Source organism: Embiotoca jacksoni, unplaced genomic scaffold (assembly GCF_022577435.1).
Source record: "Embiotoca jacksoni isolate LCO1_2020_lvr unplaced genomic scaffold, fEmbJac1.0.p SCAF_70, whole genome shotgun sequence".
Lineage (NCBI taxonomy): Eukaryota > Metazoa > Chordata > Actinopteri > Embiotocidae > Embiotoca > Embiotoca jacksoni.
The window spans coordinates 1,363,741-1,384,758 of NW_027185426.1; the positions used below are offsets into that span (position 1 = coordinate 1,363,741).

Here is a 21,018-nt window from a genome sequence, read left to right on the forward strand (position 1 = left end):
TTTCCCACCTGTTCAGGTAACACGAACCAAAGACCGGGACGGTCACCATGACAATCACATTAAATTATCTTCGTATCACTTTGCGTCCTCATTTTTAAACGGTGAAACTATAAAAAAACAGAATTCAGTTCAAGGATGTTTTGAACTGGAGCCGTTACCATGACGATTATTAAAACCAGCCGGAGACCGCGTGTTACCGCAACGATTATTAAAACCAGCCAGGGTGAAATAACACTCACTGACGTGATTAAAGACTTAAATATAGTTTTTATGTGATTAAAGAGAAACGTTGACAGTTTGTAGAAAAAGATTTTATTCGGAAATCAGAACAGAAAATCAGACTTGTTTGCTGTCCTCTGAACGTCCGTCTGTCCTCGGTTGTCTCCGCTCCCTCAGACGTCCCTCCATCATGACATGATATGCTCCAGGACGCCCTGACGAATCAGATGCTCACATTTCCAGCGCGGCAGAAAGTGCTGCGGACGGAGACGACGCAGGTTAACGTAACAGAAATGAAAGAGTAGAAGAAGAGCGGCTTCATGTCCTCACCTGGCTGTTCTTCTTCAGCAGGATCACCGTGCCGTCGTCCACCTCCAGCTCTCCGTGGTCCTTCAGACACCTCACCTGGAACACACCGTGACGTCAGCACCGAGGTTAGGCTGCAGGTCAAAGGTCAGCGGGGATGTCTCACCTCTATGTAGAGGCTCTTTGGAGGCTTCATGTCCTGCGTGATGTCCAGACCCCCCCCGCCCCCGAGGGAGCGCATGAAGGAGGCCAGAGACTTTTTATACTGACCGAACCACTGCAGCTGAAACACACACACACACTTATCATCATCCAGACTCACAGATTCCACAAACAGCTACAGACTTACAGAAATCCTCAAATAAGAGCCTCCACATGAAAACTGGCTTTTATTGTGAAACAGCTGCAGGAAGTGGTCAGCAGCAAAGGAAAACAGGAAGTCAGGAAACAGGAAGGATACGTAGGAGGGTTAGGGTGTGCAGGTGAGAGGCAACATCAACACAACTACATCGATCAACCAATCTTGTGGAAGAAACACAGCAAGAGGAAGTGATGTCACACTGACCTCCTCCGCACACATGTGGAAGCGGATGTTGGCGGGCAGCACGCTGCCGTACTCCCAGCGCAGCGCTCTGATCCTCAGCAGGCGGTCGTACCTGGAAACAGGTGAACAGAGTCACGTGACTGCAGGTGTGTTGGAGGGGTTACAGGTGTAGACGTGGGGATGTGGTTACAGAGGTTGGGGAGTGGTTTTAGATATATGGGGCGTGGTTAGATGTGTGGGGGCGTGGTTACAGGTAGGCGGTGAGGCAGCGCTTGTTCCTCAGCAGGCAGCAGTGGCGTAGTTTGACGGAGGGAATGAGATCTGCTCGACCTCCACCCTTCGCTTCGTTCCTGAAACACAAGTCACCTCGAACTTCACTTCTTTTACAGAACAATTGATCTGGAAAATAATCTGCAGATTAATCAACAGTGAAAATGATCATTAATGCCAGAAACCCTCAGAGGAAACGACAACAGAAATGTAAACTAAAGATAAAACCTGAAGCTCTGTGACCGTTAATAAAAACGTGTCCAGACTCACACATCCGTCTGGTTCTGTTCGTAAAGAGCTTCCATCTCCTGCAGAACCTGCCGCAGTCCGTCCTCCTGCAAACAGGACAGGAGTTATGCTGATAAAGGAAATTCATGTCATCTATTTTTATAATAAAATGATGGCTTGGGGTTTTAACTATGAGCCGAAGTGTAAGATAGTTTCTAAGTTGTCGAAGATCTTTCAGTCATATTTTCTAAGACGTGTTTAATTCTTGTGATCAGCAACACAACTTTAAAATGTTTTGCTTTGTAAATAGAGGCCGTTTTCTCAATGAATGTCATTAGTTTCGCTGATATAAGTCGTGTTTGATGCGTAATGTCTGAGCCGGAGTGTTGTTCCATTTCTACGTGACGAGACGTGGATTTCTGTTTTAAGCAGAAATCAAACATTCAACTGTCAGTTTTTAAACGGATCTCGCTGCTTCTGAACGCAGAGGACGGCAGGCTTTCCCCGTTAAACTCACGTTAAAAGCGGGCAGCTGTCCGTCGCTCATTCGCTGCAGTTCTCTGATTAACTCGATGGCTTTATCACAAAACATCCTGGAACCGCCAAACACACCGAGCAGAAAACAAATGAAGCCGTTATTCCACCGTGAAAACGTCTCACTCCGGTTAAACAGGAGGGCTTATATTCGCGGCAAAAACTGTGTTATGGTCACGTGACCGCGTGACGTAACCCTGCGGATGCCGCGGTGGGACAAACTTTGAATCAGCGAACCGAGCTGCTGTCGCCGGAAACATCAAACGCTTCAGTTTTCCTCCGTGATGAGGTGAAACTGCATCAAACCGGTCAGACTTCAAGGTAACAGCGTCTCTTTATTTATGTTCATGTTTCCGAGCGTAAAAAAGAGGTTATCGTTTTTTTAGTCACAGTTTTAGCGGCAGTATGACTTCCGGTTAGCAAACTGCAGCAGGCGGCTAAAACCGACACCAGGACCTCCGGAGCCGAGCCGAGCCGAGACGAGCCGAGCCGAGCCGAGCCGAGACGAGACGCACTCCCTCGGCCTCTTCGGGTTTAAGAGCGGTTTACTGTCGCTTAAAACCAGATTAGCTTCGCTGCTAACTTTGACTGCGGATGTTGCATTCAAGTTTCTCAGGAAAAACGAGACTTTTCTTCATGTCTAAGGTTGTTTGAAGTGTAAACAAAAAGTTGGATCGTTCTATCAGTTTATTGATCCTGACTTTTAATTTGTTAATATACACTTAACTAGTTCAGTCCTGTGATGTCCAACCCAGGGCTCGGGCCCCCCACAGAGTCACCAGATGAACCTGAGGGGTCGTCAGAAGGTTAACGGGAGAGAAGAACAACCAAGACTTCATTTGCACTTTATGAACGTTTCCTTTTATTTAATTTTTCAGAGATATCGGATCAATTGAAAAACGGCCCGTCCACGTAGAGACAGCTTTACTCCCATAAACCGGTTTTGTTTTGGTTGCCGTTGCTCCGACGCTCTCCAGAGGCCCTGGACGCAGCACGGTGTGACCACGTGGTCGCGTTTCCGTGCTGTGATTGGCTGCGGTTGCTCGGCGTCGGATCAGCTGCTCTCTGCGGATCTCGGTGCAGGCACAGCGGGGACTCGGCTCTGTCCTCACCGGCTCTCAGCGCTCAGTCACCCGCCAGGCTCACGGCCTCCTCCCGCTGACAGGCCGCGGTTTGTCGTCCGGTCGGTTGCGTCCGGTTCATTTCTGTCTTCTAACGTCTCCAGTGATGCGGAAGCGGAACAACTCCCCGCCTGCGGAGCCTGACAGCGGGACCACCGGCGCACTGCTGGACAGCGACCCGGACCTGAAGCACAGTACCGGCGGGGGAGCAGCGGGGTCCGAAGCCGGCGGCCGGCAGAGCCCGGGAGAGGAGGGGGGCATGGGGAAACCGTTCAAGAGGTAAGAACCGGGACCGGGACAGGTGTGTTGACCAGGATGAAGGTGATGATGAAGGTGATGATGTTCTTCCGGAGGACAAAAGATCAAAATCAGAAATAAAGTCAAATTATTTCAATTTATTATTTATTATTAATAAATAAGAAATATTCAGTTAATAAATAAGAAACATACAAATAAAAAACTTTTAAACACAAAAAACAAAACAAAGAAAATAAACCTACAAAGGTAAAAATAATAACAATAAATTAAATATAAAAGTGAATGAAATGTATGTTTGCGTGTGGGACGGACTGAGCATGCTCCGTGCGCGCTGCCGGCTAACTTCCTGTTTACCTCAATGCTAACTTTAATGGAGATAAAATAATTCAGTCTGTATTGGACTGAATGAATCAAAGTCCGACAGGAGAGCTGTTTTAGTGTCAGTGGGCGGAGCCTGTGACGTGACACAGGTGGTAGAGATTCCTTGGACCAGCAGCAGGGGGAGACAAACGCTAAATAAAACTTCATGACGCACAAATACGAACCGATAAGAATAATCACAAAATACAACAAATACATTTTTATCTCATTGATTTTTTTTTTTTTTATCAATGACTGAAACTATTGATGGATTATCATTGCTGTAGTTCCTTCGTCTGACTGTCGATCAGCTGATCAGGAGCTGTTGATGACATCATCACATATCATAATAGATCACATTTATCGTATTTTGGGACTTATTTTAATATAAAAAGTTTCTCGTGATGATTTCCAAACAGGAGAATAAACTCAACAGCTGATTGGTGGACAAACCGATCAATAGCGCTCAGACAGGAAGTTGATCTCGACTGTCTGCTTGATCTTTGACCCCCCCCCCCCCCCCCCCCCCCGTTCCTCCCATTTTGAATATTTATAGGAAATGAAGATTGTTCCGGTTTCAGCTTGTCAATCAGTCACTGATTGATTGATTGATTGATTGATTGATTGAAGGAGTCAGCCGGACCTTCCTGTCAGCCTCACGCTGCTTCTTTGGTTTAATCCTCTTTAGAGGTTTAACCTGAGATGCAGGTCAGACGCTGCAGTGCATTCTGGGTCGTCTGAGGAGAAGAGAACGTTCTCTGGTGTTCTGGAGGGTCCAGGTTCTGCTGGATCTGCTCGGGTTGGTGGAAACAACAGTGTTAGAACGTTGGAGAACCTCACGAGGATTTATGAACAACAGAACGTCTGAAGAACCCACAGCGGAACCTTTTATATCCGGTTCTACAGTCGGGTTCGAATAGGAACCACAATAATCAATAAAAAGGCGTGAAGCTGCTGAAACAGGAAGAGCTGCAGTGTGTGTGTGATCAGTGTGTGTGTGTGTGTGTGTGTGTGTGTGATCAGTGTGTGTGTGTGTGTGTGTGTGTGTGTGTGATCAGTGTGTGTGTGTGAGTGTGTGTGTGTGATCAGTATGTGTGTGTGTGTGTGTGTGTGTGTGTGAGAGATCAGTGTGTGTGTGTGTGTGTGATCAGTGTGTGTTCTGACCTCCTTTAAACAGCTGAATCTAAAATTACACCAGTCACATGATGACGAGACTGAAACACGGAGGAGGAGGAGGAGGGAGGAGGGGGAGTTGGGAGGAGGGGAGGTCACATGTTTGAGTCCTGCATCACTTCTTATGTCATCCAGACCTGAAACAGGAAATCAGCTTCTGAATGACTTCCTGTTTCAGTAGCCTTTATTAAACTGTGGACATGGTGGGCGGGGCTTCTGTTGGCTCCGCCTGGTGGCCGCTCAATCCACCTTCATCATACGAGTCTTTGAAGGCTACCACTGCTAGCGTGCTCTGATAAAACCTTCCCACTGGAACTGAAGCCTCAGCGTTTTGTTTCTAGGGGGGTCGACATGACTTCCTGCTTCTGACAGGAAGTAGTGAACAGAGTGTCAGGTGGTGTTTGGCCTCTTGCTGGCCTCCTGTGGTGACGTCTGAAGTCTTTAACCCTAATGCCTCCTTTACGTTACCCGCATCGCCTAGCAACAGCGTTCCAACGACTTCACGAGTTCCGTTCCGGCTGCGTTCACAGTGGTTCTGATCCGCTCCGGGTTACCTACAACGTTCACACATACTCAACACTTCCTGTGTCCTTTTCAAAATAAAAGCCCTGCAGTGTTTCAGCTCAGTTCAGTTGTATTCAACTCCGGGTTGTTTACACAGTAAAGTTCTTTTAATAGAACCTTTACAACGTCACAGAGAGGAACCAACAGAACGTCATAGAGAGGAACCAACAGAACCTCTAGATCGTCACAGAGAGGAACCAGCAGAACGTCACAAAGAGGAACCAACAGAACGTCACAGAGGAACCAACAGAACATCACAGAGGAATCAACAGAACTTCACAGAGAGGAACCAACAGAACGTCGCAGGGAGGAACCAGCAGAACCTTTAGAATGTCACATATTAAATCAGAGTCAAATCAATCATTCTAAATGTAAAATGTTTCCATGTTATAATGCTTTTACTTTGAAAGGATGCTTTCAGACGAAGATTGAAACGAGTCTAACTTCTCTGTTCAATAATTCAAATCCACAGACCTGCTGGATGAATGAGGGATCCCATTACACACACACACACACACACACACACACACACACACACACACACACACAGAGGACTCAGATGTCATCTTTACATTCTGACTTGTTTTGTTCTCAAACCAAACTCCATTTAAATTTTGCTGAATTTTACATTTGTATATCAGATGATTAGAGTTCAGTCTACTGGTACAAAGATTGTCTGTGAGTAAAGATGTATCACTCTGTCTCGTATCCGTGCGCCCTGCAGTGAGCTGTTTCACCTTCAGGTCACAGCTGCAGGTATTGATCAATCTTCATCAATCGGGTGCATTTGTTTTGACCTCCAGGAAGAAGAAATAAAACTGACATCACAAAAATGGTGGAAGTCATACTGCTTAAAAAAAAAAAACATCAATACATCGAATAAAAATCGTGTTTCTGTTCACATCAATATTTTAAAGACAAAATAAACATTAAAACTATTTTTTTGAAATGAGCCGCAGGAAAATAAAAGTTTCTATTTGTTATGAAGAGTTTCAGTCTGAAGCTTCAGGAGTTTATAAATTGTTGAATTCGGTCCTTTAAGGCCTGAATTTTATTTATATATGTTTAAAATGTTTTAATCATCGGTTTCCATGACGACAGCCGTCAGCAGATTAAACGTGTGGTTTTAAATTTGATTTCAGCAGCTGTTTCTACTTCCTGCCGCGTCAGCAGGTTGTGTTCACCGACCAATCAGATACCCAGGAGTTGTTGTTGTTTACAGCTAGAATTGTAAACTCCTGTTAGTAAACAATGAGGATGATGGGCGGAGTTTAACAATGTCATGTGACGTGGAGTCTCCGCCCCTCAGGTTGGGTCTGCTGGCGAAGGGGAGGCGGGTCCTGCTGTGGCTGCTCGTCCTCTACGTCTCCATCCCCGTCCTCATCAAGCTCTGTCCCTCCATCCAGGCCAAACTCGTCTTCCTCAACTTCAGTGAGTTGCAGAGCAGTCGGTCCGTCCAACGGTCCAAATATACTCAGCAGTCATGTGATCTATCCGTGACCTTTGACCCCCTCAGTGAGGATGTCCTACTTCATCGACCTGAAGCGACCTCTGGACCAGGGATTGAACCACACACACAACTTCTACCTGGAACCAGAGACCGGACTGAAGATCGGAGTCTGGTAACACATATACACACACACACGGGCACACAGACACACATACACAGACAGTGTTTACATTTATTTTTGTTGGTATGTTTATATTTGTATTATTTGTTTGTTTTTGTATTTAGTTTATTTTTGTTTAAATGTTTGTTTTTGTATTTTGTTTATTTGCAGTTTTGTTTATTTGTGTTCATGTTTACAGTTGTTTATGTTTGTTTGTTTGTGTATTTTGTTTGTTTGTGTTTAGGCACACAGTTCCTGCTCAGATGTGGAAAGAAGCTCAGGGGAAACGAGGCGACTGGTACGACTCCATGTTTAGCGCCGCACATCCTGTCATCCTCTATCTCCATGGAAACGCCGGGACCAGGTGACACACACACACATTAACACTCCTGTGTTGTTGATGGAGGCTGGTGTTTGACCTTTGACCCGTGGTTGTGTTTCTCTACAGAGGTGGAGACCACAGAGTGCAGCTGTACAAGGTAAACACAAACAATTAGATTAGGCTTCTCCTCCTGCTGCAGATCATTGACTCCTCCCTTTGACTGCCTGTCTTCCTTCAGGTCCTCAGTTCATTGGGCTACCATGTGGTCACGTTCGACTACCGAGGTGAGAAACACCAAACACGCTTCATTCAGACGGAGCAGCTGTACGACCTGAGTGTGTGTGTTTGTTTGTGTGTTTATTCATGTGTGTGTGTGTGTGTGTGTGTTTGTGTATGTATATGTGTGTTTGTGTGTGTGTGTGTGTTTGTGTATGCATGTGTATGTGTATGTATGTGTGTGTATGTATGTATGTATGTGTGTGTGTTTGTGTATGTATATGTGTGTGTGTTTGTGTTTGTGTGTTTATTCATGTATGTTTATGTGTGTGTGTGTTTGTGTGTTCATTCGTGTGTGTGTATGTGTGTGTGTGTGTGTGTGTATGTATGTATTTGTGTGTGTGTGTGTGTGTGTTTATTCAATTCAATTCAATTTTATTTATAAAGCGCCAATTCACAACACAGGTTATTTTATGTCACTTCAACAATTCCCACATCAGCTGGGAGGGAAAAACTCCTCTTTAAGGGAGAAAAACCTCCAACAGAGGAAAGAAAAACTCCCTTTAACAGGAAGAAACCTCCGACAGAACCAGACTCAGAGGTGGAGAACATCTGTTAACAGAACCAGACTCAGAGGTGGGCGGAGCATCTGTTAACAGAACCAGGCTCAGAGGTGGGCGGAGCATCTGTTAACAGAACCAGGATCAGAGGTGGGCGGAGCATCTGTTAACAGAACCAGGCTCAGAGGTGGGTGGAGCATCTGTTAACAGAACCAGGCTAAGAGGTGGGCGGAGCATCTGTTAACAGAACCAGGCTAAGAGGTGGGCGGAGCATCTGTTAACAGAACCAGGCTAAGAGGTGGGCGGAGCATCTGTTAACAGAACTAGACTCAGAGGTGGGCGGAGCATCTGTTAACAGAACCAGACTCAGAGGTGGGCGGAGCATCTGTTAACAGAACCAGGCTCAGAGGTGGGTGGAGCATCTGTTAACAGAACCAGGCTCAGAGGTGGGCGGAGCATCTGTTAACAGAACCAGGCTCAGAGGTGGGCGGAGCATCTATTAACAGAACCAGGCTCAGAGGTGGGCGGAGCATCTGTTAACAGAACCAGGCTCAGAGGTGGGCGGCCATCTGCCTCGACTGGTTGGGGTGAGAGGAGAGCAGAGAGAGAAAAGGACAGCATAGAGATAGAAGAGAAGAACTGTTGGTGGAGACGACAATCACAGAGCAGAGACATGCAGCTCCATGACGGGACATCTGGAAAAGAAAGAACAGAAACTACACGAGTGAAGGAACTGAATGGAGACAACAGATAATAAGAAGAAACTATGGGAGAGAAAAAGATGGTGAGGTATGAGTCTATACGTTTATGTGTGTGTATGTATGTGTGTGCAGGTTGGGGGGATTCGGATGGTTCGCCATCAGAGGGTGGGATGACATCAGACGCCCTCTTCGTCTACGATTGGTTGAAACGACGGCTCGACAAAACATTACCGCTTTACATCTGGGGACACTCTCTGGGGACCGGGTAACACGTAGAACACACGTAAACACGTAGAACACATAAACACACGTAAACACATGTAGAACATGTAAACACGTAAACACATGTAAACACGTAGAACACATAAACACACATAAACACACGTAAACACACATAAACACATGTAAACACACGTAGAACATGTAAACACGTAGAACACGTAAACACACGTAAACACACGTAAACACATGTAAACACAGAACATGTAAACACATAGAACACGTAAAGACATGTAAACACACGTAGAACATGTAAACACATGTAAACACGTAGAACACATAAACACACGTAAACACATGTAGAACATGTAAACACATGTAAACACGTAGAACACATAAACACACGTAAACACATGTAGAACACGTAAACACACATAAACACATGTAAACACACGTAGAACATGTAAACACGTAGAACACGTAAACACACGTAAACACATGTAAACACATAGAACACGTAAAGACATGTAAACACATGTAAACACGTAGAACACATAAACACACGTAAACACATGTAGAACATGTAAACACGTAGAACACATAAACACACATAAACACATGTAAACACATGTAAACACACGTAGAACATGTAAACACGTAGAACACGTAAACACATGTAAACACAGAACATGTAAACACATGTAAACACAGAACACGTAAAGACATGTAAACACACGTAGAACACGTAAACACATGTAAACATGTAGAACACGTAAACACACATAGAACATGTAAACACATGTAAACACACAGAACACGTAAACACATGTAAACACGTTGAACACACGTGAACACACGTGAACACACGTGAACACGGCTCAGTGACCTTCGGTTGAATGTCAGGTTTTATTTTTCAGAGTGGCAACGAACCTTGTGAGACGGCTGAGTGACAGAGGTAACACACACACAAACACACACAAACAAACAAACACATACACACAAACACACACGCACACACAAACGCAAACAAACACACACTTCTTTTCACAAAGATGTAACTTTCTAAAGAAGTGGAACGGAGCTGTGAAGGGGGCGGGGCTTGTTTCAGGTGTTGTCCAGGTGAAGGTTCTCAGTTGTAGCTCTTCTACAGATTAGATCAATAAAAATAGAAAAGATGAAGTGTTAAGTACGACTCCCAGTAGGAGTTCAGTTGCTGAACATCATGGGTAATGTAGTATTTAGACATTCAAACTGGTAGATATAATATAAAGCTGTGGGATCAATAAATCTTTTATCACTTGTTGATCATCATTCATCAGTTCAATCAACTTTATTAAAAGTGATTTTATCCTCAGGAAGTCCTCCGGCAGCTCTGATCTTAGAGTCTCCCTTCAACAACATTAGAGAGGAGGCGCGGAGTCACCCCTTCTCCATGGTAACGCACTCCACACTGCACACTCCAAACTGCACACTGCACACTCCACACTGCACACTCCACACGGCACATTCCACACTGCACACTCCTCACTGCACTCTGCACACTCCTCACTGCACTCTGCACACTCCACACGGCACATTCCTCACTGCACACTCCACACTGCACACTCCACACTCACACTCCTCACTGCACTCTGCACACTGCACACTCCACACGGCACATTCCTCACTGCACACTCCACACTCCTCACTCCACACTGCACACTTCTCACTGCACACTCCACATTCCTCACTGCACACTCCACACTGCACACTCCACGGCACATTCCACACTGCACACTCCACACTGCACATTCCACACTGCACACTCCTCACTGCACTCTGCACACTCCTCACTGCACTCTGCACACTCCACACGGCACATTCCTCACTGCACACTCCACACTGCACACTCTACACTCACACTCCTCACTGCACTCTGCACACTGCACACTCCACACGGCACATTCCTCACTGCACACTCCACACTCCTCACTCCACACTGCACACTTCTCACTGCACACTCCACACTGCACACTCCAAACTGCACACTCCAAACTGCACACTCCTCACTGCACACTCCAAACTGCACACTCCTCACTGCACACTCCAAACTGCACACTCCAAACTCCTCACTGCACATTACACACTCTCCTGTGGGTGTGACCTTGGTGTGTGTGTGTGTGTGTGTGTGCGCGCGTGTGTGTGTGTGCGTGCACATGTGTGTGTGTGTGCGTGTGTGTGTGTGTGCGCATGTGTGTGTGTGTGTGTGTGCGCGTGTGTGTGTGTGTGTGTGTGTGTGTGTGTGTGTGTGTGTGCGCGTGTGTGTGTGTGTGTGTGTGTGTTCCAGGTGTACAGGTACCTGCCTGGATTTGATTGGTTCTTCCTGGACACCATCACAGCCAACAACATCCGCTTCGCCAGCGACGAGAAGTATGTGACGTTACTTTTACTTCCTGTTTACTGCAGCGGTGACCTTTGACCTCTCCGCTTCAGTTCACAAACAAGCTCCTGATGGAACATTAACTCTTCCAGGAACTTTTGTTTTGTAACTAGTAATAATAATCATAACAATAATAATGATATCCAGCGGTGTGTAATGTCTCCAGCGTGAACCACATCTCGTGCCCGCTGCTGATCCTCCACGCCGAGGACGACGCCATCGTTCCGTTTCATCTCGGCAAAAAGGTACGAAACGCTTCAGGTCTCCGTTCCAGATCCAAACTCATTATTTAAAAGATTCCCTACATGCAGAAAATATTTAAAACTAATTTCCTGGAAACTTTATAATTTATACAGTTCAAAAAAAAAAACAGATGCTGTTAACAGAATATTTCTGAGAAGGTTTGAAACTAACTCAGGATGCTTTTTTCTTTTTTCAGTCACTCAGAAATCATTTAAAACAGTTTTTCTGTTAAGTCATAAACCTGAAATTAATAAGGAACCTTTTCTCCAACTCTCAACTCAAAACTTCTTGCTTTTGAAATTTAAGAACTTTCTTTTTGACATGAAGGTTTTTTGTTTTTTGTTTTTTTGGTAAAACCTATTTTTAAAAGTTTGAAACTTTTCCAAGAACTTAAAACCTTTTTTAAAGAACACAGAATGTATTTAGGGGCTCAGCTTGTTGTTCAGGTCTTTAAAGACACATCTTTGTTAGAATATTAAGTAGCAACTTTTTTCGAGTACTCAACTAAAAACTTTTAGTCTCTTAGAAACACTTTTAGAAGCTCAGAATTATTATTTTCTGATCCCCAAATATTTTGGAACTTTCTCATAAAGGTTTTTTATTTAATGACTCTAATGATCTTAGAAACTTTGTTTCAACATAATGTTTAGTTGAAATTGAACATTTTTAGGAACTTTTTGCAAAACCATTTGAAGTCCCGAACTTTTTCAGCATCTTACAAACGTCTTGACGTTTAAAAAAAAAAAAAAAGTCATTTTAGGAGGTATAGGTGTTTCAGGATTTAGGGAAATGTTTTTGTTGACTGAACCTTTCAAAACAAAAGAGAGGAACTTTTTTAAGAACCTTTCTTTCTTCGACAGCGCAGGAATCTTTCAGAACTGAAATTTTTTTCACGACGAATCATTTTTCGGAAGTCAAACTTCATTCGGAGCCTTTTTGTAGAATTCACTGAAGAACTGTTTTGTTCTTCGGGAACATTTTCAGAAGCTGAAATGGTTTTGAAAATTCAGCTTCATCAATCATCGAAGCTAAAATTATAATTTTTTTCAGTATTGACGGAAGTATTTTTGAAATTTTGACCTTTTTCAGAAACTGTTGACATAAATGTCTTCATGTTGTTTTTAGGGAACTTCCAGCTGATCGGACCCGCAGTGTGTTTCTAACAGTAGAAGAAGAACCATGTTAACCCAACCCTTGTTCTTCCTCTTGCAGCTGTACAACATGGCGTCGCAGTCAAAGAGCCTCAACGGTCACAAGGTTCAGTTCGTTCCGTTCCCGGCCGCTCTCGCCTACAAGCACAAGTTCATCTACCGGAGCCCGGAGCTGCCGAACATCCTGAGGTACCGAACGCCACGCTGACGCCACGCTGACGCCACGCTGACGCCACGCTGACGCTCCTCTTTGTTCTTGTTCTAGTGATTTCCTCGGAACAGCTCATCCCATCACGAAGTGACGACCGAGACGACATCGTTTCTCTTCACGTTCCACAAACAATGGAACTTTCTCGCATGAACTGAACACGTCATTCCTTCTCTTTTTTGTTAGCATTTCTCTCAACAGCGATACCGGCTTCATGGTATACAGGGTTACCATGGCAACTGTTGCCACAGCAGCCGTGGGTTCGGCAGTGTTAGAGACGACTGTTTTTATCTTTTCACTATTTTTCACCAGTTGTTTATTTTACTTTCGTCTGTTTGATTCGTTGCTTCTCGAGATCATTTCTGCAACTTCGGTTGTTTTAACAACACAAAATCATCTTTTCAGTTTTGAAGGCCTGTTACGACTTGAATTATTAATTAAATATTTCTTGTTTTATGTAGGACTGATTGTTTACTGTTGTCTTTTCTCAAATCACGCAAATTAGAAACAAATTTGAAAAATGTTGTCAGAGTTAACAGCAGGTGAATCTATTCACCTATTCTCTAGATCTATTATCTATTCTATAGATGCATATATCTCATATATCTAAGACTTTATATATACATCTATATAGATATAGATATAGTTATAACTATATCTATATCTATATAGATGTATATATAAAGTCTTCTTTCACTTCTACAATTCACTCCACAGGAAAAACAAAGAGTATTTTGGCCTTAGTGGCTTTCCGTACAACTTCAGTGACACAAACACAATATACGTGTGGGCGGGACACAAACTGATTCTGTCCCGGTCCCGGCTCCGGTCGTGGTGCTGTGGTTCTGCTGCAGAACGTGCCTGTCCGGGTGGTCCATCACCAGGAGACACGGACCGGGTTGGGTACGGTTCTTTCAGCTGCCGCTCCGGGACACGGACAGAGGAGCGAAACAAGTTTATTTAAATTCTGATTTGCCTCAACTTCCGGGGCAACTATATGACGTCAGTCCGTTTTGTAGTTCGATTGACCGACGTCTGATCAAAGCGCGCACCAGGACTCCACCACCCACAGTGCACCGCGGCCCGCCGACAGTAAACGCATGAAGGACGAGGAGACGAATGATCGGTGAGTTCTACCGACCTGTACCGGGTTCTACCGACCTGTACCGGGTTCTACCAACCTGTACTTGGTTCTACCGACCTGTACTGTACTTGGTTCTACCGACCTGTACCGGGTTCTACCAACCTGTACTTGGTTCTACCGACCTGTACCGGGTTCTACCAACCTGTACTTGGTTCTACCAACCTGTACCGGGTTCTATCGACCTGTACCGGGTTCTACCAACCTGTACTTGGTTCTACCGACCTGTACCGGGTTCTACCAACCTGTACTTGGTTCTACCAACCTGTACCGGGTTCTACCGACCTGTACCGGGTTCTACCAACCTGTACTTGGTTCTACCGACCTGTACTTGGTTCTACCGACCTGTACCGGGTTCTACCAACCTGTACTTGGTTCTACCAACCTGTACCGGGTTCTATCGACTTGTACTGTACTTGGTTCTGGTTCTGCTCCCCTCACCAGTGTTCGTGAGGTACAACCTGGGGCCCAGCGTGGCCGTGGAGCTGCAGGAGAAGGCGCGCGTGGCGGAGCTGAAGGAGGTGGTGGGGAGTCAACAGGGGGTCCGCCCGGACCGGCTGCGGGTTCTGTTCGCTGGGAGGGAGCTGCAGAGCGCCTCCACGCTGCAGGTGAGGTCAGATGTCAAAGTGCAGGAGGAGAGTGTCCTCCTCTCCCCTCACTCCTTTTGTCTCCTCCTCCTCCTTCTCTCAGGGCTGTGACCTCCCAGAGCAGAGCACCGTCCATGTGGTCCTCCCTCCTCCAGGCTCCTCATCTCAGCTTTTCCTCCTGCAGGAGCACCGGGACAAGGAGCGGGACAGTCTGACCTGGCTGGACCTCAGCTCCTTTCGCCTGCCCACCTCCTCCTCCGGCCTGGGTGGGGTCCTGCAGGAGGGAGGAGGAGGAGGAGCAACAGCAGAGGAGGGAGGAATAGGAGGAGCAGAGGACAGAGAGGAGGCGCAGGCTGCACATCTGAAAGGTCAGTGGTACTGTGTCCAGGTGTGTACTGTGTACTGTGTCCAGGTGTGTACTGTGTACTGTGTCCAGGTGTGTACTGTGTCCAGGTGTGTACTGTATGTCCTGTGTACTGTGTCCAGGTGTGTACTGTGTCCAGGTGTGTACTGTGTGTACTGTGTACTGTGTCCAGGTGTGTACTGTGTCCAGGTGTGTACTGTGTGTACTGTGTACTGTGTCCAGGTGTGTACTGTGTGTACTGTGTGTACTGTGTACTGTGTCCAGGTGTGTACTGTGTGTACTGTGTACTGTGTCCAGGTGTGTACTGTGTGTACTGTGTACTGTGTCCAGGTGTGTACTGTGTGTACTGTGTACTGTGTCCAGGTACTGGTCCGACCTCTTTCTTCGTGTTCTGTAAAAGTTGTCGGTCGATCAAACCTGGAAAACTGAGAGTTCGATGTCGAAGCTGCAAACAGACGACGTTGACACTGAGCAGGGTGAGTACTAATGGTACTAATACTGCAGTACTAATACTGGTACTAATACTGCACTACTCATGCTGGTACTAATACTGCGCCTGTGATACTCTGATGGTCCTGCAGTACCTGCTGCAGCCCTGGGGGGCGCTGTTCATCCTGAAACTGAAGCAGTCCTCTGTTTCTGACAGGGTCCATCCTGCTGGGATGATGTCCTCCTTCCAGGTCGTATCTATGGTGTCTGTCAGTCAGATGGTTGTCACGGCAACTGGGCGGTAAGGGGGTGGAGCAGATGAATGTGTTTAAGTAACCAATCCGTGTGAAGCATTTCCTGGAATCAAATGACGGAACCGGTCCAACCACAGTACAAACCTGTGTGTGTGTGTGTGTGTGTGTGTGTGTGTGTGTGTGTGTGTGTTTAGGAGTTCTTCATGAAATGTGCGTCCCATCCAACATCAGATGACGACCTCTCTGTGGCCCTTGACCTCGTTATGACCAACACCAGAGACGTCCCCTGCATCGCCTGCACCGACGTCATGTAACACACACACACATGTAACACACACACACACACACACACACACACACACACACACACACACACATACGTAACACACACATGTAACACACATACGTGTGTTACATGTAACACTCACACACACACACACACACATGTAACACTCACACACATGTAACACTCACACACACATGTAACACACACATACGTAACACACACACACACATGTAACACACACATACATGTGTTACATGTAACACTCACACACACACATGTAACACACACACACATGTAACACACACACATACATAACACACACACTCACACACACATGTAACACACACACACATACTTAACACACACTCACACACACATGTAACACACACACACACATACTTAACACACACTCACACACACATGTAACACACACACACATACTTAACACACACTCACACACACATGTAACACACACACACATACTTAACACACACTCACACACACATGTAACACACACACACATGTAACACACATGTAACACTCACACACACATGTAACACACACGTAACACACACACACGCATACGTAACACACTCACACACACATGTAACACACTCACACACGTAACCCCCCCCCCCCCCCCCAACCCACAGGGATGTGGTCCTGGTGTTCCCGTGTGCAGAGCGTCATGTGACATGTTTGGACTGTTTCCATCGTTACTGTCAGACTCGACTGGACGAGCGACGGTTTGTTCACCATCCTGAGATCGGATACTCTTTGCCGTGTGCAGGTGTGTATGTGGTGGTGGTGGGGGAGGGGGTGTAGCTTTGTTATTATGGTCTGTATTCATGTTGAAGTTTGTGTCTCCAGCCGGCTGCAACGACTCTCTGATCAAAGAGCTGCATCACTTCAGGGTCCTGGGAGACGACCAGGTACACACAGTACACACTATTATATACACACACAGTACGGGGCGTAGTAAGGGGCGGCACGGTGGTGCAGCGGTTAGCACTGTCGCCTCACAGCAAAAAGGTTCCGGGTTTGAATCCGGTCCTGGGCCTTTCTGTGCGGAGTTTGCATGTTCTCCCTGTGCTTGCGTGGGTTCTCTCCGGGTTCTCCGGCTTCCTCCCATCATCCAAAAACATGCACCTCAGGTCAGGTTACCTGGCGCCGCACTAGTGGCAGCCTGCTGCAGCATCTCCCCCCTGAGAGCCCCCCTGCTGTAGCGAAGAAATTTCCCCTCGGGGATTAATAAAGTGAAATAAAAAATTTTAAAAAAATACACACTATTATATACACACACTGTACACAGTACACACTATTATATACACACACTGTACACACAGTACACACTATTACATACACACATAGTACACACAGTACACACTATTATATACACGCACTGTACACACAGTACACACTATTATATACACACACTACACACAGTACACACTACTATATACACACATAGTACACACTATTATATACACACACTACACACAGTACACACTACTATATACACACATAGTACACACAGTACACACTATTATATACACACACAGTACACACTATTATATACACACACACAGTACACACTATTATATACACACACAGTACACACAGTACACACTATTATATACACACACTGTACACACAGTACACACTATTATATACACACAGTACACACTATTATATACACGCACTGTACACACAGTACACACTATTATATACACACACTACACACAGTACACACTACTATATACACACACTGTACACACAGTACACACTATTATATACACACATAGTACACACAGTACACACTATTATATACACACATAGTACACACTATTATATACACACTGTACACACAGTACACACTATTATATGCACACACTGTATACACAGTACACTATTATATACACACACAGTACACACTACTATATACACACACAGTACACACTATCATATACACACACACAGTACACACTATTATATACACACATAGTACACACAGTACACACTATTATATACACACACAGTACACACTATTATATACACACACTGTACACACAGTACACACTATTATATACACACATAGTACACACAGTACACACTATTATATACACACATAGTACACACTATTATATACACACTGTACACACAGTACACACTATTATATGCACACACTGTATACACAGTACACTATTATATACACACACAGTACACACTACTATATACACACACAGTACACACTATTATATACACACACAGTACACTATTATATAGACACACTGTTCACACAGTACACACTATTACATGCACACACAGTACACACTATTATATACACACACAGTACACACTATTATATACACACAGTACACACTATCATATACACACACAGTACACACTATTGTATACACACACTGTACACACAGTACACACTATTATATACTCAGGTTGTGATTTATTAAAGGTGTGTGTGTGTAATTACTGCAGTGACTGAAGGTTTTAATCAGATGAACATCAGGAGAGACGGCTGCTCTTATTGTGAAGGAGACACAGGAAACCCGAGAATACGTAGAGAACGAGGTTTTACACCCGTTAAACATTTCTGAGATGACGGAGGAGAAATTATTCAGACATATCGTCTGTCCAGCGATGAAATTAAGCATTTTCCTGCCTCTGGGTCGTTCCAGCGTATCTCTGCTTGGATATCCAGTCCCGTTAGTCAGGTGTCCCCGTCCCAGGCGCTGAATGTGTCCCCGTCCCGGGTGCTGAATGTGTCTCCGTCCCGAGTGCTGAATGTGTCTCCGTCCCGGGTGCTGAATGTGTCCCACAGAATTCACAGGTAGCTTCATCAGGTTCCTTTACATTCACAAGGCTCTGAATGAAGTCACGATGTTTGTGAGAGGATCTCATCCACCGTCCTCCTCTTTTATTGCTGACGTCTTATTAGAAGACGTTTTTTGTAGTTTTCGCCTAATATCTTGTCATCTTCTTATAATTTCATCTATTGATCTTTTTGTTTTTCCCATAGCATTGACCTTCTTGCTGATAATGTCCTATAAATCGTTTTCTTCTTGTTATATTAATATTTATTCATTTCAATGGGATCAGATTTCCTTTTGCTTTTGCGGTCGTTCTGTTAAAACAGCTGGAATCACTTTAATACGCAAACCCGTCATTTAAATAGCGATTTGCACCTGATATCAAAGATGGCATTACTTAGTAAATCACATGCAAAACGGGTGCAAAATAAATGTGCAAACTTTTGGAATAAACACGCAATTTAGTACCTTTATTACCACAGACTCCGCCCCTCACTCACCTGTCTGTCTCTCAGTATGGGCGGTACCAGCAGTTTGGGGCTGAGGAGTGCCTGCTGACGATCGGAGGACTGATGTGTCCGTCACCTGGCTGTGGGGCGGGGCTTCTCCCACCTGACGGCAGCAGGAGGGTGGAGTGTGACCGACAGCTTGGCTGCGGCTTTGTCTTTTGCAGGGACTGCAGGGAGCGCTACCACCAGGGGGCGTGTCAGGCTGCACCGGCCCCGCCCATAGGTGAAGCTTCAGAGGTGAGACGACCAATCGCAGCGCTCCCTGGATGATGAAGCGGTTTGTGTGTTCCTCTGCTGATGGACGCGTCTGTGACTCCGCCTCCTCTGCTCCTCAGGGCTTCGTGGTGGGGGAGGAGGCATCTCTGCGGGGGAGGTGGGACCGAGCCTCCCTGCTCCTCATCCAGGAGTCGACGAAGCGCTGCCCCCAGTGCTCCGTTCCTGTGGAGAGAAACGGTAAAGATGAGTCAGGAGCGTCTCGCGTGTCGGTCACATGTGACAATGACTGAGACGTGTTGCTGTCTCCCCCTGCAGGCGGCTGCATGCACATGCAGTGTCCTCTGTGCCGGTCCGAGTGGTGCTGGCTGTGTGGAGTCTCCTGGAACAGGGAGTGTATGGGAAACCACTGGTTCGGATAGACCGCCCACATGCTCACATGACCACACCCCCACCGCCATGATCCAACAGGTGATATGAAGAGGTGTCGAAATACAGCTGCTGACTGAAGGGAGGCGGAGACAACACTCCCAACTGATGGTTTTCACATGTACTTCCTGTTTGAAGTAGCTCCTTCACAATAAAAGTCTGATAAACCTGAAGGACTATCATTGATGAATTTGCATGAGACTCTGAATCAGTGACATCATGCTGATGTCATCACAGCAGATCGCTCCACCACTTCCTGTCCAGAGACGCAGATTTCAGCTTTTATGTTTACTAAAAACAAAACAACAGCAGCTCCTGTAAACTTTCTAGTTCATAAGTTGTTCATAATTCTGAGAGCTGCATTTGTAATGATCAACTTGTTTCCATGGAAACACACAGCAGGGGCGCGGCTGCACCGAGGCGGTAAACAATCAGCAGTTCTTATTCTAAACGAGTCCAACCGAATTCATGAGTTCTGTAAAAAAGAAAACATGTTTATTCATGTTTGTTTATGTCAATAAAGAAAGAAAGCAGCTTTTCATTTATTGGTTTTCATTCAGAGTCCTGTCATCAACTGAGCTGGACCCAGGACCAGTTCCAGGACCAGGACCAAGACCAGGACCAGGACCAGTTCCAGGACCAGGACCAAGACCAGGACCTGGACCTGGATCCTCCCACCTCCATCCGCTGACAAGCGGAACCAGAACCGTCTGAGCAGACAGACGTCGGCGGACTGAAGCGGTTTGTTTTCT

General features: G+C 45.6%; 3 protein-coding genes across 6 annotated transcripts; 2 read left to right on the plus strand and 1 right to left on the minus strand.

The window, feature by feature from the left end:
* Positions 1 to 298: 298 nt before the first annotated feature.
* Positions 299 to 2,325, minus strand: gins1 (GINS complex subunit 1 (Psf1 homolog)). The gene is made up of 7 exons (XM_069177177.1): positions 2,085 to 2,325; positions 1,610 to 1,674; positions 1,321 to 1,419; positions 1,091 to 1,181; positions 692 to 808; positions 550 to 624; positions 299 to 476 (listed from the first exon to the last, which is right to left on the minus strand). The coding sequence occupies exons 1-7, from the start codon at positions 2,157 to 2,159 to the stop codon at positions 408 to 410; spliced, it is 591 nt and encodes a 196-aa protein (XP_069033278.1). The 5' UTR covers positions 2,160 to 2,325; the 3' UTR covers positions 299 to 407.
* On the plus strand, positions 2,311 to 13,689 carry abhd12 (abhydrolase domain containing 12, lysophospholipase). Its single transcript, XM_069177176.1, has 14 exons — positions 2,311 to 2,422; positions 3,327 to 3,501; positions 6,887 to 7,008; positions 7,094 to 7,199; positions 7,432 to 7,551; positions 7,636 to 7,666; positions 7,748 to 7,793; positions 9,119 to 9,251; positions 10,123 to 10,160; positions 10,561 to 10,640; positions 11,532 to 11,614; positions 11,791 to 11,869; positions 13,080 to 13,207; positions 13,284 to 13,689. The coding sequence occupies exons 2-14, from the start codon at positions 3,329 to 3,331 to the stop codon at positions 13,318 to 13,320; spliced, it is 1,176 nt and encodes a 391-aa protein (XP_069033277.1). The 5' UTR covers positions 2,311 to 2,422; positions 3,327 to 3,328; the 3' UTR covers positions 13,321 to 13,689.
* A 358-nt stretch (positions 13,690 to 14,047) lies between these two features.
* prkn (parkin RBR E3 ubiquitin protein ligase) lies at positions 14,048 to 20,439 on the plus strand. 4 transcript variants are annotated; one of them, XM_069177150.1, is made up of 12 exons: positions 14,049 to 14,352; positions 14,812 to 14,975; positions 15,058 to 15,322; positions 15,682 to 15,794; positions 15,965 to 16,048; positions 16,196 to 16,311; positions 16,941 to 17,077; positions 17,158 to 17,219; positions 18,984 to 19,135; positions 19,789 to 19,861; positions 19,960 to 20,077; positions 20,156 to 20,439. In XM_069177150.1, exons 1-12 carry the CDS (start codon positions 14,346 to 14,348, stop codon positions 20,257 to 20,259), a joined length of 1,395 nt encoding a protein of 464 aa, XP_069033251.1. In that variant the 5' UTR covers positions 14,049 to 14,345; the 3' UTR covers positions 20,260 to 20,439. The 4 variants fall into 4 exon arrangements, with proteins under 4 accessions (XP_069033253.1, XP_069033251.1, XP_069033250.1 ...); XM_069177149.1 differs by lacking the exon at positions 18,984 to 19,135 and having other exon boundaries at positions 14,051 to 14,352; positions 19,631 to 19,861; XM_069177151.1 differs by lacking the exon at positions 18,984 to 19,135 and having other exon boundaries at positions 14,051 to 14,352; positions 15,139 to 15,322; positions 19,631 to 19,861.
* Positions 20,440 to 21,018: the final 579 nt, after the last annotated feature.